This window comes from Propithecus coquereli, unplaced genomic scaffold (genome assembly GCF_000956105.1).
Source record: "Propithecus coquereli isolate 6110/MARCELLA unplaced genomic scaffold, Pcoq_1.0 Scaffold908, whole genome shotgun sequence".
Classification (NCBI taxonomy): Eukaryota; Metazoa; Chordata; class Mammalia; order Primates; family Indriidae; genus Propithecus; species Propithecus coquereli.
This window is the reverse complement of record NW_012155374.1, coordinates 45573-71755: the sequence shown is the minus strand read 5'-3', so window position 1 is coordinate 71755 and position 26183 is coordinate 45573. Positions and strand designations below refer to the sequence as shown.

Sequence of the window (26183 nt, the reverse complement as noted above, 5' to 3'; positions counted from 1 at the left end):
CCCTCCCACAGCAGGACCAGAGGCCTCAGGTAGCACCCTGGGCCTCTCGCCCTCACTTCACGCCCCCTCACTGCCCTGTGTCTGCCAGGCTGCGAGCCGGCCCCTGCTCCCACATGGGGGGGACTGGGCATGTCCCTACCACGGAAGCCTCCTGGGCTGGAAAGGCACAGGGGAGGGCTTCCAGGATGGAGAGCCTAGGGTGTGGTTCCTCCTGGGGCGAGGTGTCAGGGAGTTAAGACCCTGCTTTCTCCCGATTTGCACAGGGTTGGTGACCATAAAGGTGGCTTTGGCGTTCAGAATCCTTGAGGGTCTCGTGGTCAAATGGAACGTGAGTGGCTGGAGCTCACAGAAGCATTGTCTACACAGGAGTCCTGAGGGCTGACCCGCCCCAGCCCACCTGGGCTTGCTCTGGAGGCCTGGATGCCTCAGGCTCATGGGGAAGCTTCGGCCTCCTGCGCCCTGGGAGCGGCCTGTCCACGCTGGGACCACGGCCTCTGGTCACTCCCCGCTCCCACGCGTGCTCAGGGCTGGTGGGATTGTGGTGTCGTGTCTAGCACAGGACTGAATCTCTGTCCCTTGGTCAGCAGAGTCCTGCCTGTCCCTTGGCATTGGCCTCCTGTGTCCTCCCCCCTCCACTTCCTCACCCCTGCCTCACCCCTGCCTCCTGGCCCACTGGCCAGCCATGGGAACAGGTGGTCGTGGTAGGGCCCTTCCTACCTGGGCCTCTGGGGCGCTCTGTCCACGTGAGGGGGTTGGGCAGGGCTGCACGTGGGAGTCGTGCTTTGGCGCAGGTCAGCGGTGGGCTCCGTAGGGCCCGTGGGGGAGGAAGCCCCTGTTGGGCACCCGGGGGCCGGCAGCCCTTAGAGCCACTGCTGGTAGGGGCCTGTGGAGTGAGGGTGATACCCGCCTTGGGGTACGGTGCCTCCTCCTTTCTCCTGGCTCCTCCAGTGCCTGGGCGGGTCTGGCCACCCCAGGCTGAGAGTGAGGGCCTGAGTCCTGGTGGCCGCAGTGGGTGGGCCTGGCTGGGGGAGGTGGCCTCCTGGCGTTGTGTTCCTCGTTCTCCCTGCAGACCCTGCTTTGGGCCGCCAGGCTCTTGTTGGAGGGAGGCATGAGTTTCTCCTGACCACCCAGGAGGGTCAGGCTGGCTCTGTGTCCTCAGAGGGGGCCGAGATTTGGGTCCCGGGCTGTTGGTTAGGGTAAGGGCGGGGTGACCCCAGAAGAGCTGAAATCCCAGCCCAGGCCACCTGAGCTGTAAGTCCACAGTGGGCCAGGAGGCAGCGGGTGGGGCCGTGCTCCTGGGCTGGGGGCGACAGGTCCTGAGTCTCCGCCGCCCTCCGCAGGGAGGCAGGAAGCAGGCACAGGGCGGGGCTGAGAGCCCACCCTGCTGTGCGCTTGCAGGGCCCCTTCCTCTGGGCGGCACGGCAGCCCGTGGAAGGGGAAACCGAGGCTTACTGAAGTTCAGGGGCTGCCCAAGATCCCTCGGCCAGGGAGTCGTGGGCCCTGTGGCCCCAGGGCGGGCCGGAGCCCATGCTCACCGAGCCAGCCCTCCTGTGTTGCAGCGCGTCTGCCCGCCCTGCCCGGTTACCGGGGCCCTCACCTAGTGGGGCTGCGGACGCTTCCTCCCTCCTCCCTGCTGCTCTAACCACCCTCCGCTTCCCCCAAACCCCGACGCGCCGTGGTCCTGCCACGTCCCTGTCGGTCCCTGCCAGGGCTGCCACTTCTCCCTCCTCCAGCGGGCAGGGAAGCGGCACTTCCGGAAGGTGGGGGCTGGAGGTGGGCGTCCAGGAAGCTCTGGGGGCCTGCGAGCCGCCTGCCACAGGGTTTCGGTTCCGGGGGGGTCCCCAGGCGGGGTGCAGGGTGCTGGCTCAGCACGTAGGCTCCTCGCCCTGGGCTTCCCCCCACCGCCCGCACTTCTCTGCTCCTGGGCCCCCACGTCTGTGCCATCCTGTGTGCCCCGCCTCGAAGCCCCAAGGGACCGCCGTCCTCCTCCCCCCACCAGCTTCCTGCAGGGCCCGCTGGGGCCTGGATCGGACCTCAGTGTCCTCTTTCACCCATCTGGACACGTGGCCTGTCCCTCGCCCTGGCCTTCAGCCTGTTTGGACCCTGCCGTTTTTGGTGCTGCCAAGTCCAGAGGCCTGTGGAGGAGCCTTGAGCCCCCTCGCCAAGACCCCTGGCTTCCTTGGTTGCCCGGGAGGGCGCCGGCGTCCGAGGGGCTCGTCCCCGCCCCAGCTGCAGTCGGGCTGGGGTTTCCTATCACCTCCTCTGCCTCCCCCGCCTGCCAGGCAGAGGCCAGAGGAGAGTTGGTGGGGGTTCCCGGGCTTCCTGAAAGGGGTCCCGGGGAGCAGGAGGTCCTGGAAACCCGTGCAGCTCAGGAATTTTGGTTGATGGGATGTCTCTTACCTCTTCCGAAAGAGCCTTGGGGGGACACAGGTATCCCTGGGGCCGTTCCTGGGCGGTGGTTATAGCTGCTGCTTGCATGCAGTTGTGGTGGGGAGCTCACTCCCCTCCAGGAGCAGCCTGTGCCTTGTCGGACAGCAGAAGTGATGAGAACATTCTTCATTTCGCCTTTACTAAATGGAACTTTCAGTTCCCAGCACCCCAGATCTGCCGTCTTGGGGGGAGCTGCTCCGCACCTGCCCTGGGTGCCAGGTGTTCCAGGGCATTCTGTCTCTGCCTCGTGGTTTCTGCTGTTGGCCTCCAGGTGTTGCATTTTAGAGTCGGCTTTGTGCCAAGGGTGAGATCACTCCACCACTTCTTCCATGCAGCTTTCCTGGATTGAAATCCAGCTGCCGAGGGAGGTGTCTTTGCCCATGTGGGGACTGCTGCGGCATTTCCCCTGCCTGAATTGGGGCCTGCTCTCCTCTCTGTGTGAGTCACTGGAGGTCCCTGTGACCTGGGCTGCACCCTCCTTTCTCAGAGTCCCGGGTCCCACTGGCTGCTGCTGGTGCTGAAGGGGCCTGGCGGGTGACAGGGGCGTGAGGTTCTGGGATCGTGGGCCTTGTGTGTTACAGGTTCTGAGGTTTCCAGACTCGGATTTGATTCTGCCACCCAGGGCCTGTCCCTCTGAGGCCGCTCGGCCGCCCCTCTGTGCTGGGATGGCCACGTGGCCACCGGCTCGAGGTTCAGTCTGGGTGTTTGAGGCTGGCCCGAGAGAGCTCCCAGGGCCGCGCCACGCCCCACGGGAGGGAACACGGAGCATCAGATCCCCCAGTGGAGACCAGCTGGTGACAGCCCTGCACTCCAGAGTGTGACTTTTTAAGAGTAACACTTTATCGTCACTGCGTATGGAGGGGATGGATGGATGCCGGAAAAGGCGGAGCCAGCACGTGGACAGGGCCTTTTGCTGCAAGTAGAAGATGTTTAGGCGTTTTTTGCCTTTTCTCTTTAACATTCCCTTCCTGGCCAGAAAGCGTCTCTCTCCAGAAGACTCCAGAAAACACGCCCAGCCCATTGTCGCTGGGCTCCGGGAAGGTGTCTGCTGTGGATGTTCTGTGTAAACAGGAAGCGCCCTGGAGTGGGGGCCTGGGGGCAGCGGGCCATGCCAGGGGGCATTGCTCGTGGCCGGGAGCCCCTGGAGCAGTTGCTGGACGGGGCCTGCACCGTTAGGCTGGGGCGGGGCGGGTAGCCGGGGCTCCACCCTCATCTGGGGGCCACACCCACAGGTTGGCGGGCTGGGGGCTGCCTCCCTCTTTTCTGCCCTTTCTCCCTGACCCCTCCTGGCCCTCCCTGACCAGTTTGCTCCCCCACCAAACTGGCTCCCCTTCCTCAGGGGTTTCAAACGAGCTGAGTGCAGGCAGTTTCTTGGAGGCCAGGAAAGAGTTGAGGCCTCCCTCCGTCCCTTTCTCCTTCTCTTCCCTCTTTCCCTCCCTCCTTCCCTCCCTCCCTCCTTCCCTCCTTCCCTCCCTCCCTCCTTCCTTCCCTCCCTCCTTCCTTCCCTCCTTCCCTCCATCCTTGTGGCCGGTGCTTTCTCCTGCCGCTCCTCCTCTTCCTGCCAGGGAGAGCAGTGAGCGATACCCCGCCTGGCTGCATGGCCGGCGCTGTCTGTGCAGGCCGAGGCCCGAGTCCTCGTGGTGCCCTGCGCGGCAGCGGCTGTGAGAGCTGGCGTTTCAGGGCAGAGAGATGCCTTTCACTCCCTGGCCTGCCCCTTCGGCAGCAGTGCTCCCTGTGGATGGGCACAGCCAGCCAGCAGCGGAATCCCCTCTCAGGGGTCTGGGCCGGCCGGCCCTCATGTCCTGGGGACAGCTGGCTTAAGGAGACCAGCCCGCAGGGTGGTCTGGCGGGCTGTCCCAGAAACCCTGCAGTCCCCTCCTCCGATTCAGGGGCCCCTGTGGTTACACCCGGAATAGGGGCTTTGGGCGGGGAAGCCGGGAGAATCCAGCAGCGACTTCCCTCCTGGCCTTCAAATGCCCATCGTGTTCTCAGAGGCCAGGAGGAAAGGTGGCTTCCCCAGGGCAGCCAGGGCCTTAGGGTCGGGCCACTCCCGGCCTGGCTTCTGCACGCACAGTCCTGCAGTTTGGGACCCAGCTGGACGCAGCCTCCCGGGTGGCTGCCCCTAGGGTCGCCCTTGCCCTTCTCTGGCGGAGACGTCTGCACAGCCACCTGGTGCGGAGGCAGTCTCGCTTTCCTGTCCCTTCCTCTCTGAGGGTAGTGGGCTGCTTCTCTGGATTGGGCTGATGGGGAGGGCCCAGCCCCGGGTGGCTGCATGGACTCTGGCCCTGTAGGGGGGTGTGCCGTCTGCATTTCCCAGATGAGGAAACTGAGGCCCGGAAAGGGAGGAAACGGGCTCCCGTGTCCCCATCCAGGGGCAGGTGAAGGGGGGATGAGGCATTCCCACCGTCCTGGCGGTGCCCTGGTGGCCCAGGAGTGGCCGCGGAATTCTGGGAGTGTGCCACGGGGCAGTTCTGACAGCGCCAAAGACTCGGTGAAGGCGTTGCACAGACTCGGGTGACTCGGGTGACTCAGGTGACACACTCTCCTGCCGCCTTCTCTCTCGGCCCCTCGCTGCTCCCTCCCTGGCCTTCTCCCCCCGGGGGTTCTGCCTCCACGTGGACACGTTTACGCGTGGGTCCCGGTCCCACGTCCTCGCCCGCCGGGAGCCTGATGGCTGATGGGGCTGATGTGCAGTCCTGATCGTCACTGTGGGTGCCGCCAACGTCGGGTTCTGGAACCCATAGTTTGCGTTTTCAACTTCAGCGAAATGCTTTATTCCCAATTTTGTGAACGGCAAGGTTGCCAGTGGGCGCAGAGGCTCGTTTGCTGGTGGAGTCTGTACCCGAGTCAGGCGGGGTCGGTGCTGCAGGCTGGCCCACCCTGCCGTGGACCCGTTCGTGGAGGGTGCCTGGCGGAAGGTGGCTTCCGGGCTTCTTCCTGCCCCCCGCTGGGAAGGGATGCGACGGAGGGAGCGTGGGAATGGCGACTGCTCCCGGACGGGGGGTTGGCCTCTGGGCTGGCGCTGGCACGAGCGCTGGGCTCACCCGAGCTGCAGGACGGAGGCAGGTCCCGTGCCAGTCCCAGCTGTGTTGGCAGTGGCGTCTGAGACCCCTTTGCGCAGGCGGCGAATGCTCATGCCCTGCGCGGGGCTTCTTCCCGCCAGCCTGGCCCTCAGCGAGCGCCCGGACATGGCCGCTCTGGGGCTCAGGGAGGTGAAGTCTTCCAGAGGCTGTTGAGGGGTACACCGGGGTGTGTCCCCCCACCTAGGGCATGTGGGTTCAGTCATAGCCGCTCCATGTGTCCGCAGGCCTGCTCGGCTCCTCGGAAGCACATGTGATCTCGGGGCGGAAGGGCCGCGGTACCACACTGCAGGTGGGAAGGCGAGGCCGGCAAGGGAGGGAGACAGCCTGGAGCTCCCAGCCTGCGGGAGGCAGTGTCGGGCGGAGCGGGCTGTGTCCGTGGCCTCCTCTGGGGCTCCTGATGTTTCCCTGGTGGTCTGACCAGCTGTGGACAGTGGAGTCACCCTGGGGAGCCTCCCTCCCTTGGGGGCCTCATTTCACGCTTGCTGGGGGCTTTGAAATCCCCAAGATGAAAGGCTGGTGTGTGGGAGGGCCCAGCTTCTCCGGGCCTCTGTGGGCTGCCCTCCGTGCCTGGCACACACCTGGCCCCTCCACGTGGCCACCCGGAAGCTCCCCCAGGTGCCCCCTTCCCACCTTTCTGGTCCCCTCCTGCCCCTGGGGCCCCATGAGACCAAACAGACCCCAGGCCACGCAATCTCGGCTGCCACTGCTGTGGTACCTGAGCAGGCCCAGGCGGCGTGGACTGGCAGTTAGGGCCACCGACTTCGGAGAGGGTCAGCTTCTGGAGCCAGTCCTGGCCCTGCCACGGCACCTCTAAGGACTCAGGGCCTTGCTTCTCCCGCCCACAGAATGGGTAATAACAGCACTTACGCGTGCTCTGACCCCGCGTGTGCATGCGTGCCGAGGCCAGGCCAGCTCCTGGTGCGCCGTGGGTGCTCTGAGAACATCAGCCCTTGTTACTCTTGTTTTCACTCCCCAGCCTTCACCTCTACCCCCTGCGGGGATGGCAGAGGGCTGTCCATTCCTGGCCGCAGGCGTTCCTCCCTCTGTTTCCTGGGCGCAGACAGGCCTGGGGTGTGGAGGTGGGCGGGTCCAGGTGGGCATCTGGGGCACACCGATGGCAGCCTCTGCCTTGGGCCCAGCCTAACGCCCGGCCCAGGTGGGGGGCGGTGCCTTGGAGGGGAGCTCCGGCCTGGCCTCATGTGGGGGTGCCATCTGGACCAGTGGAGCCGCTCTGGGGGTGCCCGGGGTCTTCCCGTGGGCCTGTCTGCAACCCGAGGGAGCAGGCAGTTGGTGGGGGCTGTGGAGGGGTCCACCCTGATCGCCTGCTCTGACCTGGCTCTCCTGTGGATTCTTGTCTTGCAGACTTCTCCACCCAGGTGAACTCCTCGTCCCTCAGCTCCCCACCGGGGCGAGGCTCCATGGCTGCCCCCTCACTGCACCCCGCTCTGGGACCTGGCATCGGCTCCTCGCTGGGCTCCCCGGGGCAGCTGCACTCGCCCATCAGCACCCTGAGCTCGCCCATCAACGGCATGGGCCCGCCCTTTTCGGTCATCAGCTCCCCCATGGGCCACTCCATGTCGGTGCCCACCACGCCCACCCTGGGCTTTGGCACGGGCAGCCCCCAGGTGAGTGCGGGGCTGGCGCTGGAACGGGAAAGGCAGGGGAGGGGTCTGGGGTGGGGCTGTGGGCTGTGTGGCAGGATGCCACATCATCTTGCGGACCCTCGGTGAAGGTGCCCATCCTTTCCCCTTTGACCCGTGGGAGGCAGTGCCTTGGGGAGCCATGTGTCCAGAGGGGGTTTGGGCCCAGGTCTGGCTGGGTCCTGGGCCTGGACCCCTCAGGGACTGGCAGCTGAGCTTCCTTGCAGCTGGTCGGGAGGGGCGGGGGCTCCCCCTTTCCACGACCAGGGAGCTCTGCAGGGTGGGGGCTCTGCTTTCCTCAGGCCCGCTGCTCTCCCTGGGAGCCCTGTGCCCACGTGGGCCTGGGTCCTTCCCTCCTGGTCTCTGCTCTCGCCCGTGCTAATGGTCTCGGTGCCCCACGCCCCAGGGAAGGGATGTCCAGGCTCAGCGCGGATGCCACCCTCCTTGGATGCCAGGCCTTGGGCCCCAGGTGGCCTCGATGGCAGTGGGTGCTCAGTGTCCTCGGCTCTTTGGATGCCTGGCTGTCTGTGGGCCTCGGTGACCTGCTGTCTAGCTTCTCCAGCATGGTCTGGCTGTTTGGGTTGTTTCTCGGTCAGGAAGTGGCTGGAGCCTGGCAGGGTCTGGCACAGCCCAGGTCTTGCTGTGGGGACCTTGGGACCTGGCCCACTCTCTTCTGCCTCAGGTGCCCTGAGCGCCTCTGTATTCCTGGCCTGGGAGGGCTGCAGGGCGGAGCTGGCGGATTTCTGCCTGGCTGGTGGGAGTGTGACTCCCCCAGGCCCTCCCTCTCTTGGAAGCTCTATTTGTTTTTCCCAAAATAGGCAGAGGCATCCTCTTCCTACTTTGGGTTTCTGTGTCTGGGTTTGGCCGTTTGTCCCCCAATAGGTGAAGGCTCCTTGGCAAAGGGCTTTGGTGTCCTCTCGGGACAGCCCATGAGGGAGGAACTTGCAGTGGCAACACCTGCCAGAGTCACACAGTTGACGGCACCTGCCGTGGCCCCTGGACTCCAAGGCCCCCCTGCCTGCTGAGCTGCTGCTCCTGGTGCAGGACCGGGGTGTGGCTGGGGTCAGAGCCAGCCTACTGTCCACGCACCTGGGCCTGTTCAGAGCTGGCCTTGGCTCTCCCGAGCCCTCCTGGGAAATCTCGCTCCCTCTAGGCCAACCCGCCAAAGCCTCTCTTCCCCGGGGATGTGCACAGAAGAGCTGGGGCCCTGCCCAGGAGCATGCCCCTCCCGTTCCTGTCTCATCACCTGGCCTTCCAGAAGCGAGCAGAAGGCTGCGGTGCTGGCGTGAGGGCGGCCCCAGCGACCTCCCTGGGCCTGGCCGTGTTATTTTTAGTGTAGCTGCCCTGCCCCCATTCTTGCTGGCTGCAGGGTGCCACGCAGTGGGAGGGCAGTCGAGGAGGGCAGTCGAGGACTCGGCGTCCGGCCGTGCCTGTCCCTGGGCCCACTGGCTGGCACCTGCTGGCTCTCGGAGCACCATGCGGCTGCTTGCTGGGCCCCCAAGCTGGCTGCCTGCCCTGGACGCCCGGGGGCTGGTGCACGACAGGAGCCTGGGTGTCTGAGTCTCCGTTGGGGGGCAGAGCCGAGGGCTGTGCAGGGGCCCGTGCCCCAGGGTGCCCACCCGAGGGCGAAGAGACGCTCCCAGCAACGTTGGGGTGCCCTTGTGAGCGAGTGGCCCCGGCCCCCTTGAGGGTGGCAAGGGGCCCAGGGGGTGGCGAGACGGGGCAGGACCCAGTGTGCCCCAGACGTTCCCACTGTCCGGCCGTGGGCCCTGCTCTTGCATGCAGGGCTGTGGCCGGTCTGCCGTGGTCTGAGGCCCACACTTGGCCTTAGGTTCCCCACGACCCACAGCAGCTTTCCTGGGAGCCGAGTCCACCGTGGGCTCCAGCAGTTTGTCTTGGAAACCTGGGGTTCCTCATTCATGGGAGTGTGAGTAGAGTTTGGGGGGGCGGATGTGCCCCCACCCACAGCCCCAAAACCACAACCGCAAAGTCAGAGTTCCTGGAGCCAGCGAGGCTCTCTGACTTCTGCTGTTGTCGGGGAGGGCCTGGCGCTCGGCCGCGCTCTGCCCGCTCAAGTCCACAGCCAGGAAGGGCGTCAGCATCACCCAGCAAGGACCACTGGACCCCTCTGGGCAGGGTGATGGAAGCCTGAGGGCTTCTGGGTGGAGCCAGGCCAGCCCTCAGCCCCTGGGTCTTCAGCTGCTGGTCAGGGTTGGGCGGGGGGGCTCCATCAGGGCTCAGGGGAGGTTCCCACGGTGTCCCAGAGGTCTCCTGCCTGTATCTGGCTCACCGGGTGTGTAGTGGGTATTGGCTGAGGGGACAGTGCCAGCTCCCGTGCAGGGAGTGCTTCCTCAGTGCCCAGTGTGGTGCTGGGCGCAGAGTTACGGCCTCTGAACTCCGGCAGAGCCTCACGGCAGAGGGTCTGCAGGGCCGTGATGTCTGCAGGAGGAGGTGTGCGCGTGAGGCTTGGGGCGCGTCGTGGGTGGCGCTGATGCCCGGCACTTGCTGGCCCGGGAGCAGAGCTGGAAGGCAGTGTTGAGGGGGGGGTCTGCTCATGCCTGGGTGGACAGAGGAGGTCCACAGTGGGCCTGGAGCCCAGTTCTGACTGTGGGTGGTGGGCCTTCTGGAGTGGGGGCTGGTGGAGGGAGCCTGCAGGGGCTGGGGAAGGAAGGGCGTGGTGGGCGCCAGGGGAGGGAATGGGTAGATGGGCAGGAGACCGGGTGGGGCATCTAGGAGGTGGGAACTGAAATAGGTGCCAAGGATCTGAAAGGGGAAATGGGGCGGACCCCACCCTGGCCATGCACGGAGTCTTCGGGCTCCAGCGAAAAGCCATCCGTGTCCTGGGTCTCCTGGGAGGGGGATGTGCAGGAGGAGTGCCCGACAGATGCGGGCGAGCACGCTGGGGAGGCTGTGCCCATGCAGAACGAGGCCCCGAGGCCTGCCCTGAGCTTGTTTCTGGGGCGGGAAGGGCAGGAAGAACGTCGGAGGCCGTGGCTGGTCTCCCGTCTCCCTGCTCGGCTCAGCCCGCTTTGGCAGCCACACCCTGGCTGTCTGCCGGTGCAGCCCAGCGGAGCACAGTGGGCGCCCCAGCCCGGGCTTCACTGTCCCCAGACCCCTCGGGCTTTCCGGCGTTCAGCCTGGCAGCTGGCTTGGCCACAGCACAGACTCTGGGGGAGTGTCATTGCTCTGTCCCCTCTGCCTGGAGCCCCCTTCCCTGACGAGGGCTGCTCTGGCCCCACCTCAGTTTGCCTAGAGCACGTACCAGGCCCAAGGGCCTGCACCTGGGGAGCTGGGAGACAGCAAGTGCCCCCTACCCACCCGCTGTGGCTTGGGGCAACCACAGAAAGAGGAAATTCGTGAGTTCCTCTCCGTGATGCTTCCAGGAGATCTGGCCCTGCAGAGCTGTGGCTTGGGAGGGGGCTCTTGTGTCCAGCCCAGCCCGAGGGCCTCCAGCGCAGACGTCCCCAGGTCTTCCCCACTGCTAGGGCACACGGCGCTGGTGCCCGTGGTTCCTGCCCTTGGCCACTGCTGCCGCCCTGCCTCTGACCTGACCCAGGCCTGGCTGCCCCGACTTCCTTTCTTTCTGCGAACGGTCCTTTAGTTTCCCTCCCTCCAAACGTTGGTGTGGGCAGCCCTCTGCATGGGATGCCCCTGCCACCCTCCCAGGCCCCAGGCTGTCTCCTGGAGGCCCAAGGGCTCGTTGCAGCTGCGGTTTCTTGGCCGTGTAAGTCGGTGGTCATAGAGCATGTGTTGCCTGCAAGCCGTGCTCCGAGCCGTGCCCTGGGATCCGCTCATCCGCATCCTCACACGAGCCCCCAGCAGGAGGCACGAATGGGCCAGTTCTGCAGACAGGGAGCTCAGGCCCGGAGTGCTTAGATGATTTCTCCAATGTCACATGCTAACAGAGGAGGCAGAATCGTCTGTCTCTGCTGCCTCCAGAGCCCCTTGGTTAGACAGCGACTGGCCCTTCTCTGTCTTCCCGGACCTCAGGGTCACCAGCGGGCCCTGTTCCCCGGCGCCTCCCGGTGTCCGTGCCCGGGCAGGGGGCGCTTAGTGAACAGCGTGCAGCAGCAGATGGGCCCGAGGAACATACACTCCTCCCCTGCTGAGCGGTTCTGGGCAAGCCCATCCGCCTTGGGGCCTCAGTTTCCCCTTCTGCCGCATGTGGGGATCGTAGACTCTGTGATCACCTGCTGACTCCGGGAGGACTGAGCTCAGCCCCACGCTGCCACTCAGCGCTGTGCGACCTGGGTCGGCCCCCTGATCCCTGGGTGGCAGTGTCTGCATCTGGGGCCCCGGGGTTTTCCAGGCAGGGGGAGGCGGGTGTGCACAAATGTCCGGAACTTTCTCCTGCCCCTTCTTAGTTCCGGGTCTCCTGCCTGCAGATGTGAACACGGGGCATTTGGCCGCCCTGCTCTGCGATTGGACCCCCCACTCCCCGATGCACTGAGCTGTCAGGGCAGGCCGTGGCCTCACTGCAGCCCACTTGGGGCCCTGGGGCTGAGCACCTTGCAGAGCCTCACAGCCCACCGGTGCCCACGGAGGAAGGGCCCGGAACCCAGGCCTGGCCGGGCCTGGGAAAATCCTTCCAGGCACTGGGGCCTCTGTGCAAGGAGGCTTTGGGGTAGCTTCTGCTTTGCTCACTGGAGTACCAAGCGCTTCCTGTCCCGTGAGAAAGGGGGATGGGATTTGGGCCGGACGGAAGGAGAGGCGATCCTTTCGCAGAGGAGGTGGCGGGGCTTTGCAGAAGTGGGGCTGGGGCGGGGCAGGCTGGCTGGTGGGTGCAGTGGGAAGTGCCTCTGGGCCCTTCGCTGACTGCAGAGCAGGGTGGAGGCAGAGGAACCAAAACTGCTGTGTCATTGCACGCTGCAGCTGTTGCCAGGGTGACCGGGTGAGTTTCCCACGCCTGCCGCTGCAGGGGAGGGGCCTGTGCAGAGGCCAGTGGTGTTCCTGCCACCTGGTGCCTGAGGGGGTGTCCCTCCCCTCTCCTGTCACGTGGCCAGAGACCCTGACCCTGGCCTGCAGCGTAGTAGGGGGCATGTGTGGCTCTGGGGGACCCAGCTCTGCCCCCTCCTTGCTGGGGCTGGGCCTCACTGTCCTCATCTGTGGGCTGGGTCCCCAGAGTTTCTGCTTCACTCAGTGTCCAGGGAGCCCCTGCACGGGCTGGGCACAGACGGGGGCTCAGTCATGGGAGGCGGCTCTTAGGTGGCGACGGGCAGGCCATGAGCAGGGCCCTCCGGCATGGGGTGGGGGCTGTGCCAAGCGGTCCCGTGAGGAGGCCCGGGGTCAGCTGTGGGAGGGCGACCCCTGTGGGAGTTGGGTCCAGGCATCCAGCTGGTGCTCAGCAGAGCCCAGCCCTGCCCTCCCAGGGACGGTGGCCCTGCTGCCCTGCCGCTCTGCAGCTGCGAGGCCCTCTGTGGCCTTGGCGTCTCTCCGCAAAAGGGTACAGCGGCCCAGCCGCACCTTCCCTGCGCGGGCTGTGGGGGTGGCGGGATGGGCTGCCTCCTGAACCCGCCATCCCTCCTCAGCTCAGCTCGCCCATGAACCCAGCCAGCGGCAGCGAGGACGTCAAGCCCCCCCTGGGCCTCAATGGCGTCCTCAAGGTCCCCGCCCACCCCTCAGGAAACATGGCGTCCTTCACCAAGCACATCTGCGCCATCTGCGGGGACCGCTCCTCAGGTAGGGCCACCGCGGCACATGGGCCGGGGTACGGGGAGGCAGGGGCCTGGGCCAGCCCCTCTGTCTGCCCTGTGGTGCCACCAGGCCACACCGTGCCCTCTGGTGCCTTGTGTCCATGAGCCTGTGTGGTGGGAGGCCAGGCGGGCAGGGCTGCGGCTGCCGAGGGGAGGCAGCTGTTGGTGGTGGCAACAGAGGGGCACTCAGGGCTCTTCTCAGGGCTGTGCTGGGCCTGGGGCCCCCGCGTTGTGTCGCTCAGTAGCCCAAGAGGGAAGAACTAGCGCAGCCCCAGAGAGCCAGCGCCTTGCGGGGCCAGGATTCAGCCCTCTGCTTCCTAACGCCACGGGTGGAGCCAGAGGCTGAACCACCTCTCGGGGGACAGAGGCCCAGGCCGGGGCTGGAGACCTTGCGGGCCCTCCTCGGGGCTCAGCAGGACGGGGTGGTGGCCGCTCACCAGCCCTGCCACCGCCCCGCAGGCAAGCACTACGGGGTGTACAGCTGCGAGGGCTGCAAGGGCTTCTTCAAGCGGACCGTGCGCAAGGACCTGACCTACACCTGCCGCGACAACAAGGACTGCTTGATTGACAAGCGACAGCGGAACCGGTGCCAGTACTGCCGCTACCAGAAGTGCCTGGCCATGGGCATGAAGCGGGAAGGTAGGCTGCAAGCTTGGGGTGGGGACGGCGGGTGGACAGGGCATCCAGACTCTCTCCCCCAGCCAGCACACTGCTGGCGTCAGACCCATGAGGCCTCCACGTGTCCCAGCTTCCCTGGCATCCTCAGAGTCCAGCCCTGGGCTTTGCAGCTGGTGGACTGCTTTGCATACCTCTGGTGACGGGGCGCTCACTGCCTGCAGAGTTGCTGCTCCGCAGTCGGCAGTGCCCCCCGATGGGAGGTGATAGCTTACCTGCCTGGTGGTCCCCAGGCCTGTGCTCTCAAGGGTGGAACCCACAGAGCCTATGTGCGTGAGGGTCACTTAGCATCTGGGGCCTGGATGGGAGGCACCTTGCTTTTCTCTTATGAGGCAGGGGCCTCACAGGGCCAACTGAAGCCTGGCTCAGTGCCAGCTCCTCCGCTCCCAATCACGTCTTCGCTGAGCTCCTGCTGTGTGCCAGGCCGTGGGGACAGGCATTGGTCAGTCAGAGCCCCCGTGAGGGTGCCCTGGGCTGGGCCAGCGCATGGCTGCAGGACATGGATGACAGAAAGTGAGTGTTCCAGACAGAAGCGCAGCAAGGACTGAGGCAGGAGGGGATTTGGGGGTGAGGGAAGGAAGCAGGCCAGGTGGTGGGAGCCCAGGAGAGGGGTGCATGTGGGCCAGCTGTGCAGCAAGGGGACAGCCAGGGAGACCCTCGGGGGCGGCTGTTTGGGTTAGGGGCCTCCAGAGACTGTTGGACGTCCCCGAGCCTGTTGGATGCTGGGGATCGTCCTGGCTCTGCTTCCTCCTGTGGCCACCTCCTGTCCCCCTGTAGGGCACCTGGTGGCATCCAGGCCCTTGGGCGGCCGGACTCGAGTCTCAGGCTCTTGGAGTTTTGTGCCCGTTTTATTGACAAAATACGTCGTGTGTGGGGTAGTTGGCAGGGAAGGCCGCGAGGGAGGCGTGGAAACCATCCGGCTGTCCAGCCAGACCTGGGTCTGAGCCCTGGACCCGATGTGCGGTGTGACCTTCCGGCCCTCGCTGTCGGTGGCCCTTGGCTGTCCCCCCCGCCTGGTCCCTTCTCATTCTTTAGTTTGACGCCTGCTGGTTTCTGAGAGGATCCCTGGGTCACAGTTTGTGCGCACGTTCGGGGTGCGCTGTGCCCTGGGCCTGTGGGGCTGGAGGTTTTGTCTTGGGTGGCGTCTGCTGGTCTGTCCCCGAAGCACTGCAGGACCCTCCCTCCTTCCTCTGCTGGGGCTGCTGCTGCGGCGCCACGTGGGGGTGCGTGTCCCACCTCCTTCCTGCCAGCCCTGATGGGGTCCCCGAGCTGGACCCGAGCCCATGTCTCACCATCGGGGACGTCCCGAGTGGTGGCCTGGTGCTGCGGTTTTATTTGGTTTCATTCGTGGTGCCTGCTCAGCCTAAGTCCTTGCTGAGAAACCAAAACCTCAGCGGGCCCCTTGCTCTGGCAGACGTTCTTCCTCGAGCTGCGCTGTGGGGTCAGCGTGGAGTCCCTGTCCCCACAGAGCTGAGCTGCCTGCCGGGCTGGTGAGGACCGTGCCACTTCTGACCGGGAGGTTTGTTTCATGGAGTGCGTGGAGCTCCTTCATGCCCACCCTTGCTGTGCAGGTCAGGAAACTGAGGCCAGAGGTTTCAGGCCTTTTTCAAGGTCACATGCTGGGCTGGAACCCTGGCCTCGGGCTCCTGCCGAGACCTCGTTGCTCGCGCCAGTTCCTCTGGGCGCCCCATGTGGTTGTGTGTGGGGGGCGTGCTGGGGATGGCGAGGGTGGCATTGTCCCTGAAAGATGGGAACTCCAGCAGGGGCAAGTGTGTGGTGGGTGGGAGACGGGGTGTGTCCAGGCGTGGAGACTGGCCTATCCTGGGGTGGAGGCCCGAGGCTTGGCCAGCGGGGAAGGTGGAGGCCCCAAGGCCTGGGGGATGACCCCCGTGTCCCATCCAGCGGAACTGCAGTCCCAGGGCTGGGGGACCTGGCCCGCCCTCGTGCTCGCTGTGTCTGGGTCTCGTTAGGAGCTTGCTGTGTGTTGGGCCACACGGGCACCCGCTGCCTGTTCCACACACTGTCACTCACCCTGTGCCTTGTACATGGAGAAACGGGGTGCAGAGAGGGAGACCTTGGGGTGGTCTCAGGGCCGGTGCAGGGTAGGCCTGGGCCACTCCCCAGTCTACCCGACCCAGGGACCCTGGGCCCCGCTTCAGCCTCCCCCCTGCCCCTCTGTCTGAGAGGGAAGCCTGGCGCTGCGCCCATCCGCTTGGCGGCGCGAGGCCCGTGGGACCTGATTTATGGGCCGGGAGATAAATACCTGCTCCCGCCAAGGGACCCACCTTCCCTGGATTTGTGAGTCACGAATGTGCAGTAAAAGCTCCTGCCGAGCCCTCGTGCCCCAAACACACAGCCACAGAGCTTGGTCTTGCCAGCGGTGGAGGGTGATTCTTCGTGGGCGGCAAGGAGGGGCGGGGCCCCTGTGCCAAGTGGGCTCTGCCGCCCCAGCCCTGTGCCCGTGCGCCTGGGGGCCGCTTCCTGCCTCCCGGGTGTGTGGGCTGCACAGCAAGGAAGTGACGGGGGCCTGGTGCAGCCCAGGTGCCTGCCCTGCAGAGACGCCCACCACAGGATGAGTGGCTGGGAGGGCTCGGGAGGCACGTCCCCACCCCTGCCTGTGTCCGTGTGCTGGGCAGTGGCCCTCGGCCTCATACCGGTCCTAAAGCACAGAGTTTGTCTTCTCTCCCCTCCCCGGCACATCAGTGCAAGGAGGGCTCCCTGGCAGCGGTGGGCAGGGCTGCTGGCTGTGCACGTTGGGCAGCACAGCAGCCCCGGGGGGCCGTGGGGCCAGGTTTGCCAACCCAGGGTGCCCTTGGCCCAGAGCACGCAGGATGGGGGCTGTTCCAAGTGCCGGTCCCCTGGCGGGCAGCTGCACTCTGGAAACTGAGGCTGGGCTGGTGCTGGAGCTGGCTGACTGCGGGTGCACCGGTCTCCCTGTGGGAGGGGCCTGCCTGGGCTCCGGGGCAGCTGGGGTCCCCACCCCTGCCTGCCCAGCTAACGAGGGATGCCACAGGCTGATAGCATCTCCTGTTGGGCAACAGCAGGGGCCTGCATACACAGGCAGCCACCAGGGAGGGACTCGTTCCGCAGCATTCCCGGGGCCAGGGGGTGGGCAGAGGCCGGTGGGAAATGCCACGGTGGGGCCCTGGCCCTCTGCCAGGCCGAGCCTGGGCCTGTTTGCTGAAGTGGGCGGTGGCACTTCAGCAAACAGGGGGCCTGCAGGCGCACCCCATCTGATGGGGAGACAGGCCTCACTCTTTGGGGTTCCTGGCGTGCTGGCTCCCACCTGGGGGGCACTGGTCCAGACTGGAGAGGCCACCCGCTGCCCCCCGTCCCTGCTTCCTTCCTCCTCCCCCGGGAAGGCCACTCCCCATTTCCTTCCTGCCTGCCTGTGCTGCCTGGGCCCCGTCCCCTGGCTCCGAAGGCCTGGGGTGTGGAAACGGCAGCGTCTGGCGTGTGTGCGTGCGTGTGTGTGTGCGTGCCTGTGTGTGCGCACGTGCACAGACTTGGGTGACCCCACAGGTCTCTGCTGGGGGGGACGGCTGGCTCTCATGCTTTGGCCCTGCCGCTTTCTGACCCGGGACCCTGGGCAAGCAACTTGCCTCTCTGAGCCCCCCGTTCCTCCTCTCTGACACGGGGCCATCGGCAGGGCCTCCCCACGGGCTTGTTGGAGGAACGCAGCGGAGGATAGCGCTGTGTTTGGCTGGGGGCGGGGTTGGAGAGCGGTGGCCACAGCGTGCTTGTGTGTGTGCGTGCACGCGTGTGTGTGTGTGTGTGCGTGCGTGTGCACAGTTCCCGTGTTCAGACGCCTGGTCCTAGGTGGAGTCCCTTGAGGGAAGGAAGGCCGCCGCCCAGGGTTGGAGGCTTCGGTTGGCTGTGCGGCTCTGCTCCACCTGGGCCTCCATGGCCGCAGCCTTAAGAGTCTGTCGGGCCAGAGCGTTCCGTGGGAATTCAGTCCTGCCTGTCTTGGGCCTAGCCCTGGGCCGCACCAGGTGCACAGCAGGGGAACCCAGGTGCCCTGCCTCTGAGCCGCCTGCGTCCCTGCAGACCCCTCCTTCCTGCTTGGCCCTGGGGCTGCGGTGGGAGACGGCCTCTCGGGCTGAGGGGCTGCTGTGCCAGCGTGTCCCGATGTCGGGGCCTGTTATGTCCGGGCCGGCCCGGGCTGGTGGGGGCTGAGGCAGAGGGCTGGGGCGAGTGCGGCGTCCTCTCGGCCTCCCCTGCCCTGCGCCGCTGCCCTCCCATGCGTCCCTCTGGGTGCCCCTCCGCCTCCACCCCGCCCGCTACACTCTCAGGGCCCGGAGGATAACGAGGCCCGGTATTTACAGACGCCTCCTGCCCGAGGCTTCCCGGCGCCAGTGGAACATAAGTCAAACATGACTGTGTCTGAAAGGTGATTGAGCTGGCAGAACGTAACCCGCTCCCTCCTCCCCGCCGCCGTCTATAAATAAAACGATAATGTTTGTAATGATGCTGCTCAGAGCTGCTGGGCCCTTCACAGCTTCAAAGTGCTTACAAAACATTCGCTAATTAATTCTCAGCGCCCTGGCGGAGGAGGCAGGTGCTGAGGAGCCCCCCGCCCCCAGCTGCTGGTGCCCGGGGATAACTGGCAGGAGCCCCTCCCTCGGGCTCCCCGTGCCCTGGGACTGTCTTTGAGTGGGAGAAAATCCCTGGAGCCGGGCCAGGGCATGAGGAGCAGGGCAGCGTGGCCAGGTGGCTGCGCTGACAAAGCTCTGAGCGTCCCGAGGTGTCCTGTGTGCAGGTGTCTCCCTGCGGGTCCGTCCTGTCATTCTCATGTGACACGTGGAGCTGGGACACAGAGAGGTTAGGGGCTTGCCCAGGGCCACACAGTGGGGAGCAGGCTTGGAGACAGAGGCTGTCTGGTCCAGAGCCTGCAGCTTTAAGCTGTTCACTGTCCTGAGAGCGCAGCCATGCCCCGGTGGCTCTCTGAGCCTCAGTTTCCCCACCGGGTGAGACGAAGCAATTGAGCTAAAATGTACCTCTCAGCTGTGTCCTGGCACTGGGGCTGTAGAGTGCTGCCCAGAGACCTCGGGGTCTCAGGGACACGGGTCCCGGCGGCCCCGGTGCTGGCCGAGACCAGCCGCGCAGGTGCCTCCCGTGCGATGGGCTGCGCAGTGTCGGGGTCGGCTGTCCTGGCCCACAGCTGTGTACACAGGGTGACTTGGGAGACCCTACTCCAGATGAGTACTGCCCAGTGGAGGGGTTGTGGGTGCCCAGCTGCGGGGGCCGGAGTCTTTGCGGGCCCCTCGCTGTCTTCCTGCTGACCCCCAGCTCCCTACCCAGCCCCCACCTGCTTGCCTGGTTTTCCGGAAGATCATTTCTGCAGAAGGCGACTGGAGACCCCTGCCTGGCTCCCCGGAGGCACAGACGGGGCTCCCGCGTCTGTCCGTGAGTCTCGCTGTGTAGTGGGAAGTCCCTCACTGCGGCCAGTGGGGCCTGCGGGACGCAGCTGGCACAAGGTGGTGGAGGGGCATCCAAGCAGGACTGTTGTGGAGCTGGGGGCAGCTTTGGGGGAACCAGGCGGGGCCAGCACAGGGGGAATCCTGCACCCCGGGCCTGGGGGAGTGCGAGAAGGGGGTGCTCAGCAGGAGCCTTGACTTTAGGGGAGGTGGCTGCTGACCCCTTGGCAGGGAAGGGAGGGCACCGGAGGCGTAGATGCCCCTTCCGCCCTCGTGCCTCCTGCTGTTCCTCGCAGCTGCCGCACCCATCTGGGAGGCGGCGGAGGCAGCCCCCAGCTCAGGCCTCAGAGCCAGGACCAGGGAGGTTTCTTGAGAACTGATAGCTTCGAGGACCTGAGGCTGCTGGACCCTGGGAGGGGCCAGAAGGAACATGGTGCGGGCCCCACCCCCGGGCCCTCAGGCCCCATCCCCGGCCTGGACCAGGACGAGGAGGGGCGTGAGCTACCAGAAGGAGGATGGGGCCTGTGTCCGTGTCCTGGGCTGACGAGCTGTCGGGGGAGGGGTTTCTAGGGGCGAGTGGGTAGGTGGGGGCGTGGGCTGGTGACCCCAGGCCCTGTCACGTTCCCAGCTCTGCTGTTCCCTTGCTTGGACAAGTCGTTCTGTCTGAGCCTCGGTTTCCTTCTCTGTAACGTGGGGCATCCTTGAAGTGCTTATTACCCCATGAGGCTCCGGGTGGAGGTCGGAGCAGCAGAAGAAGGAGGCAGTGGAGTGGGGGCCCGAGCCCCAGCTAGGGCTGTTGCTCAGGGGCAGGACTAGATGGAAAGGGGACAGGCATCTCTCGGTGCTGCTGCGTGGGGTGCAGCTGGCGGAGCAGGGTGGATGGTCCCCAGGCCTCGCGGTGCCAGGGAAATGGGGAAGCAGCTCCCACTTGGTCCAAGTGTGGCTGGGATGGGGCTCCTGTCCCCACTCTTTGGCAGAGCCCAGCATCACAGAGGACATAGGGGTCTGGGGTGCTGAACTTCGTGCTTGCTTAGGTGTGACTCTGAACCTCCAAAGGCCCCCAGATGTGCCCCCTGCACTGGCTTTTCACCAGCGCGGGTGCCCTGTTCCTCAGGAGCCGGCTTTGCTCTGGCGCTGGGCTTTTGTATGTGCCTGAGCCTTTGTTCCATCATTACCTCCTCTTCCGGTCTCATTACCACTTCTTCCAGGAAGCCTTCCTGGCTCTCCCTGAGTCCATAGCCCACTGAAACCTTCTCACTCTGTGTCAGGGTCCCTGGTGAGCCGTCGACTCCCTTCTCAGATCACACGGCCAGAGGGGCCTGGCGTGGGGCAGAGGTGGGCTGGGGTCTGGCTGGGGTGTCTCCCATGTGGCCCTGGTGGGGACCCTGGTGTCACAGGTGCTGGCCCGGGGCTGGCCCCTGCCCATGGAAGCCCTTCCCGGGCTGCTGGCCCAGCGGCGTGGCGCTGACCGGGCCTCCCTATGCGGCAGCTGTGCAGGAGGAGCGGCAGCGCGGCAAGGAGCGGAGCGAGAACGAGGTGGAGTCCACGAGCAGCGCCAGCGAGGACATGCCGGTGGAGAAGATCCTGGAGGCAGAGCTGGCCGTGGAGCCCAAGACCGGGGCCTGCGTGGAGGCGAACACGGGGCTGCACCCCAGCTCGGTGAGTCGGTGCTGCGCGGGCGGGAGGCCCCCGCCTCGCCTCCCTCCCTCCCTCACGCTCTCGCCCGAGCAGCCGGTGAGCTGGAGGGTCCTGGGGTGGGGCTGGGCCCTCGGCTGCCCTGGCCGGCCTGGCTCACCTCCTCTGGACCATGCGGGCTGGTCCTGCTCGGCCAGCCCACGTGCAGGTCCTCCGTGGTTTCGGGGCCCAGGAGCGGGCTCCAGCCCTGTAGCTGCTCCCTCTGTGCCTTGGCTGTCTCTGTTGGGGCCTTGGCCCGCCTGTGCACTGTGGGGTTCAGCCTCTCTGGGTGCAGAGGCTGTCGCTGCCTGAGGGTCCCTGCTCCATGCCCTCCAGAGAAGGTGTGTGGAGGTGGGTGTGAGGCTCCGTGGGCAGCTGGTTCGTTCCAAGGCTGGCTTTGCTGCAGCTGTGTGGCCCTGGGCAGAGGGCTTTCCCCGAGCTCCCCGTCCCGTCAGTTGGCATGAGGAGGCTCGTGACTGGCCACTGCCACGGTTGCTGCTGAAGCAGGAAGCAGCTCCTTGGCCCCCAGGTGGTCACCTGCAGGCTGACCACCTGCCCGCTCTCAGCCCTGCAGCCTGGAGGTGAGGGCCGGGTGGGCTGTAGCCCCCGCCCCAGGCTCTCCTCCTGGGCTGGCTCTGGTTGGCCCCAGGGGTCTTGGATTCAGACCTCCTGGGCTCCACCCTCTCTCCTCTTGGGCCCTGACGTGTCACCAGCCCCTGCCCCGCCACACTTTCGCCTTTGAAACAGGCCGGCCCCGCCGTGGCTCTGCCGGGCAGGCACGTGGGAGCTTTCTGAGCCCTTGGAGCCCTTCCCTGCGTGCAGCCAGGCGCCTGCCTTGCCTGGGGGACATGGGGACTGTGCTGACAGAGCCATAGGGGTGGGGGCTGCGTAGCTCCCCGGGCAGGACGGGAGCTGGTAGTGAGGGGCAGCCTTCAGCCAGAGGGGCTGTCGCTGGAGGAAGGTTCCCGCCGTCGGGGCCGCAGGTTCCTTTGCGCCTGGGTGGGGGATCTTCTGATGGTCGGAGTCAGAGTGCGGGTTGAGTGCTGCCCCTGTGCTCGGCCCCTGCTCCAGCCGGCTTGGGTCCCGTGTCTGCCCCAGGTTGCCATCGGTGTGGCATCCGCACCGCGTCTGTGTCTCCCCGCGGGTTCAGGGCTGGGATCAGAGTCCTTGGCCGGCCCCAGAAGATCTCGTTCAGGCCAACCCCGAGGTCTCCCCACCTCTGTCCCCCGCTGGCCCAGGTACACTGGCCACCGGCTCTGCCCGCTGCTTCCTGCCCCCTGCGACAGGACACCCAGTTGGAACCCCAGCCCTGCACATCCTCCCCGCTGGCCGGGGCTGCCCCGTGGGAGGGAGGGCCCCCGGGGCCCCGAAGGCAGGCGCTTTCCTCTCAGGGAAGGCTCCTCTGGGTGTGGGAAGAGTCCTCCCTGTGAGCGACTGGTGCCAACCCACCGGCTGTGCCCGCCCACCCCAGCCCCTCTCCAGCCCAGCGGAGGGAGGGGAGGGCAGCTGCGAGGTGTTGTGATCGAGCGGAAACTCCGTGAGAAAGATTGGCAGGTCGACAAAGGATTGCCAAGTGTTAATTTTTTCAAGTAAGGACATCATTCGCTGGAAGAAACCCTGCTGTCTGCTCTGTAAGAGTTCGGGTGGTCCAGAACCCGGCGGCGGCAGGGCTTGCTCCCAGCAAAGGGCGCGTGTCCGCCCTGCCTGCTCCCTGGCCCCTGGTGTCTGGCTCATGCCGAACGCTCCTGCGGACAGGCCGCGTCCTCCTCTGGGGGACAGCTCATGAGGCCCAGAGAGGGGCGACCCACCGCGCTGAGGCTCCAGCACTGGCAGGGCCTCGGCTCTGTGTGGGCGGGTCCCGTGGACACCGCTTCCCGGGGAGGTGGGAGAGCATCCTGTCCACGCTGGGGGAGGCCCGTTTGGTCTCTGGGTGAGAGTCAGAGGCTCAGAGAAGTTAATCCCTTGCCCGAGGCCACACAGTGGAGGTGGAGCTGGGCAGAGCTGGAGTCCCACTCAGCCCCTCCCCACCCAGGGAACCCCTCCAGGCCTAGCCCCGCTGGGACAGGCGCCCCCACTCCGCACGCCTCTCCTGGCCATCTGGCTCCCCAGCCCTGCTTCTGTTCCCCGTCCTGTCTGCGCCTGCTCTGAGTGGACGGTGCACAGTGACCTGTGTGCCCCCTTCTGGAGAGGCCCCGGCCAGCCCAGAGGGGCTCAGAGTGTCACCTGCTGGGCCTGCTCTGGGCTCCGTGCGGGCTTCCAGGGGTGTGGCCGGCTCAGGGCCAGGGAGAGGGCAGTTCCCTGGGATCGCAGCTCCCGAGCAGAGCTGCCTGCAGCTGAGCTCCGAGGCTGTCATCACGGAGTGCCCATGCCCCCCGGGGGGACGCGTGCTCAGGGCTGGTTTTCTCAACTGGCCAGGCAAGGATGGCGGTCGCTTTCCAGCCACCAAGTGACAGGAGGGGAGACTGAGGCTGAGTGTGGAGCCCGCTGTGGTAGCCTTGGGGCCCTCGGCACAGAGTCTGGGGCTCTGGCGTGGCTCCAGGGAGGTTCGCCGAGGAGCGAGTGAGTGAGTGAAAGGCGTGTGTAGACGGCGGGTTAAGCCCTGGTGGCCGAGGGGTTCCCACCCCTCCGTGCAGCTCCTCCAACTCCAGGGCCCGGGGCTGCCGTGGCCTCCGCGTCGGGATCCTGTGCTGACATGGTGCACGCCTGGCAGGCCAAGGCGCAGTGTGTCGTGGGCCCTCCTGCGGGGTGTGTTCAGACGGCGCGTCGCTGGTGAGCAGGTGGTTTCCGTCCGCGGAATCTCCTCGCAGGAAGCGAGTTCCTCCTGCGTGAGCACCTGGCGTGTGCCTTCTGGGATGCGGGATTCCCGTGTCCCGCCATCCCTTCCACCTTGCCTGGGACCTAGTGACCCAAGCCCTGCTGGCTGTGAACTGGGGAGGAAGCGCCCCTGCCGCACTGCCCGCCTGGGTCCCCACGTCCGTGGGAGTGACCAGACAGTCCCCTTCTGGCTGGGACTTTCTGGGATGGACGCTGCTGCCCCGTCTCTGGGCCTGGGCCTGGGGTCTCGGCCCAGCCACATGCCCCCCAGGCTCCCACCTCCATGTGCGGTAGAACAGGGGGGCCAGCCCTGTCCCCGGAAGGGCCACCGTGACCATCGTGGCTCCTCCCACCTCCCCATGTCATCACCCGGCACCGCAAGCCCAGTGGCTTGAAACAACACACGTTACTGTGTCATGGTTCTTGAGGTCGGCAACCCAAGAGCGGCCGTCTGGGCCAACGACAGCAAGTCCGTGGCCCGCGCTCCCGCTGGTCGTGCTGGGGGAGGGTCTGTCCGTGCCTACTCCAGTGTCTAGAGGCCACCATGTTCCTTGGTTCGTCCCCCTGCCCCCCCGTTTTTGAAGCCGGCAGCATTTCCCCGCTCTGCCCCTGCCCCATCACCTCCTCCTGCCTCCCTCTCAGAGGGACCCCGTGCTGCTCCTGGGCTGCCCCATAATCCAGGGTGCCCTCCTTTCTCGAGGTCCGTGCCTTAATCACACCTGCGAGGGCCCTTGTGCAGTGCGGGGCCACACATTCCTGGGTTCCAGGGAGTAGGACGTGGGCATCTTTGGGGCCATGTTCAGCCCACCGCGAGGCAGGCTGGGCTCTCTGAAATGTCTTGGCACGTGGACTGAACACACTGCCCCTGTCTCCCCATCACAGCCCAACGACCCCGTCACCAACATCTGCCAGGCAGCCGACAAGCAGCTCTTCACCCTCGTGGAGTGGGCCAAGCGCATCCCGCACTTCTCTGAGCTGCCCCTGGACGACCAGGTCATCCTCCTGCGGGCCGGTGAGTGCGGGGCCGGCCGGGCAGGGAGCCGTGCGGGCGGGTACGTGGGGCCGGGGCTTCAGTGTCTCTCCCTTCTCCCCTTCCTCGTAGGTGCAGGGTCTCTCAGAGAGGTACAGACGTGAGGGGCTGGGGCGGGGTATGCGCGCTCTGCGGCCTGCCTTCCCACCGATTGTAGGCAGGGATCGCGATGCATGTAGCCGGTGCACAAAAATGCTTGTTCTGCGCTCAGCATGCTCTACGGTACACGGGTGGCTGGGATGGTGGATGGGAGCATAGGCTTTGGGGTTTGGGGTTGGGCCTGCCATGCAGGCCCAGGTGAGCAGGCTGCCTCTGAGCCTTTCCTCATCTGTAAAGGGGGCTTCAGGGACGCGCGGATTGGAAGGCGGCTTCTGCTGAGTGACTGGCAGGTGGCTGTGAGCCCCGGGTCCTTAGTGCAGGTTCCTGCCGGCAAGCTGGGGGGCACAGGCAGGTGCAGGGGGACATGGGTGGACACAGGGGGACACAGGCACAGGGGGACATGGGCAGGCACAGGGGGACACAAAGACAGGGGGACATGGGCAGGAGCAGGGGGACACGGGCAGGCACAGGGGGACATGGACAGGCACAAGGGGACACAAACACAGGACATGGGCAGGTGCAGGGGGACATGGGCAGGCACAGGGGGACACAAAGACAGGGGGACATGGGCAGGTGCAGGGGGACACGGGGGCGCCTCTCTGGGCTGCAGGTTACCCGTGCGTCAGACTGCGAGCGTCCGTCAGACCAGAGTTCCCCACGTGTGGTGCTGTGGGTGTGTCATGGGCAGAAAGGACGGGCTCTTGCTCACAGAAAGTTGGGGTGAGCGAGGAGGAAGCTGTTTTCCCTGCACAGCCCGCCAGAGCCCTCTCCTGCCCAGACGTGCCGTGGCTTCGATGTGGGACGGTGGGCGGCGCTCCCTAAGCCCACCCATGGAGCCCCACCTGCCTCATTGCCCTTCTAGGGGGCTTGCTTCTTGCCCCTTGGTTGGGATTGGGCCTTTTTGGGGTTTTGGGGTCCCCCCCGGGGCGGGGGGAGGTGCCAGACCTGCATCTCTTTGGCGGTTTCCAACCCTGGCTTCTCTCTGGCCTCCATCAAACCTTCTCGTGGCACAGTCCACGTGCCCTCACGGTGGTGGGGTCTGGTCTGCGTGGCCTCCCTCCAGGGCCCTCTGATCACTAAACTGTGAAATGGGGATGGGTCCCCATGGTGGGTACACGAAACCACGTTTCTGAGAGTTGCTTCGGGAAGGGTTGGGTGCCCGCGGGGAGCCGTGGTGAGTTGAAGCCGACGGAGAGAGCAGGCGCCAGCATAGCGGTCCCCAGCCACTGTCCTGCTGATCACTTACCGCCCCGTGCCTCAGTTTCCCCTCTGTGAACCAGAGCTGATGCCTGCTTCTAGGATCGCAGTGGAGATGAAGTGGGGTGGTTCGTGTGATGCTTCAGCCACAGGCCCCTTCAGGCACTCAGGGAGTATTAAAAATTGTTATCATCAAAGCTGACTTCATGGTTTCCAGTTTATGAGAGTCGTTACAACATCTGTGCACTTGAATTTTTTAAAATTCTTTTCCTCTTTGATGCCTGCTCTGGTCTGTCTGTCCAAGAACATCATACTAAGAGAGCGTTGGGTTGGCCGTGGCTCTGCTGTGCCTGGCTTCAGTTTAGTGCTTTGCTATTTCGTGGCATCCATGGGCCACACGCTGATCTCCGAGAGTTTGCTCCTGGGACCAG

General features: G+C 65.8%; 1 protein-coding gene across 1 annotated transcript in view; it reads left to right on the top strand.

Moving 5' to 3' along the window:
• RXRA (retinoid X receptor, alpha) overlaps nucleotides 1-26183 on the top strand; it is a 95707-nt gene that overhangs the window by 62388 nt on the left and 7136 nt on the right. The window contains exons 2-6 of the mRNA XM_012664722.1: nucleotides 6876-7138; nucleotides 12682-12832; nucleotides 13306-13485; nucleotides 20428-20597; nucleotides 24309-24438. Of these exons, the coding sequence (XP_012520176.1) occupies nucleotides 6932-7138; nucleotides 12682-12832; nucleotides 13306-13485; nucleotides 20428-20597; nucleotides 24309-24438 (838 nt within the window). The 5' untranslated portion in view covers nucleotides 6876-6931. The remainder of the gene's footprint in view (nucleotides 1-6875; nucleotides 7139-12681; nucleotides 12833-13305; nucleotides 13486-20427; nucleotides 20598-24308; nucleotides 24439-26183) is intronic.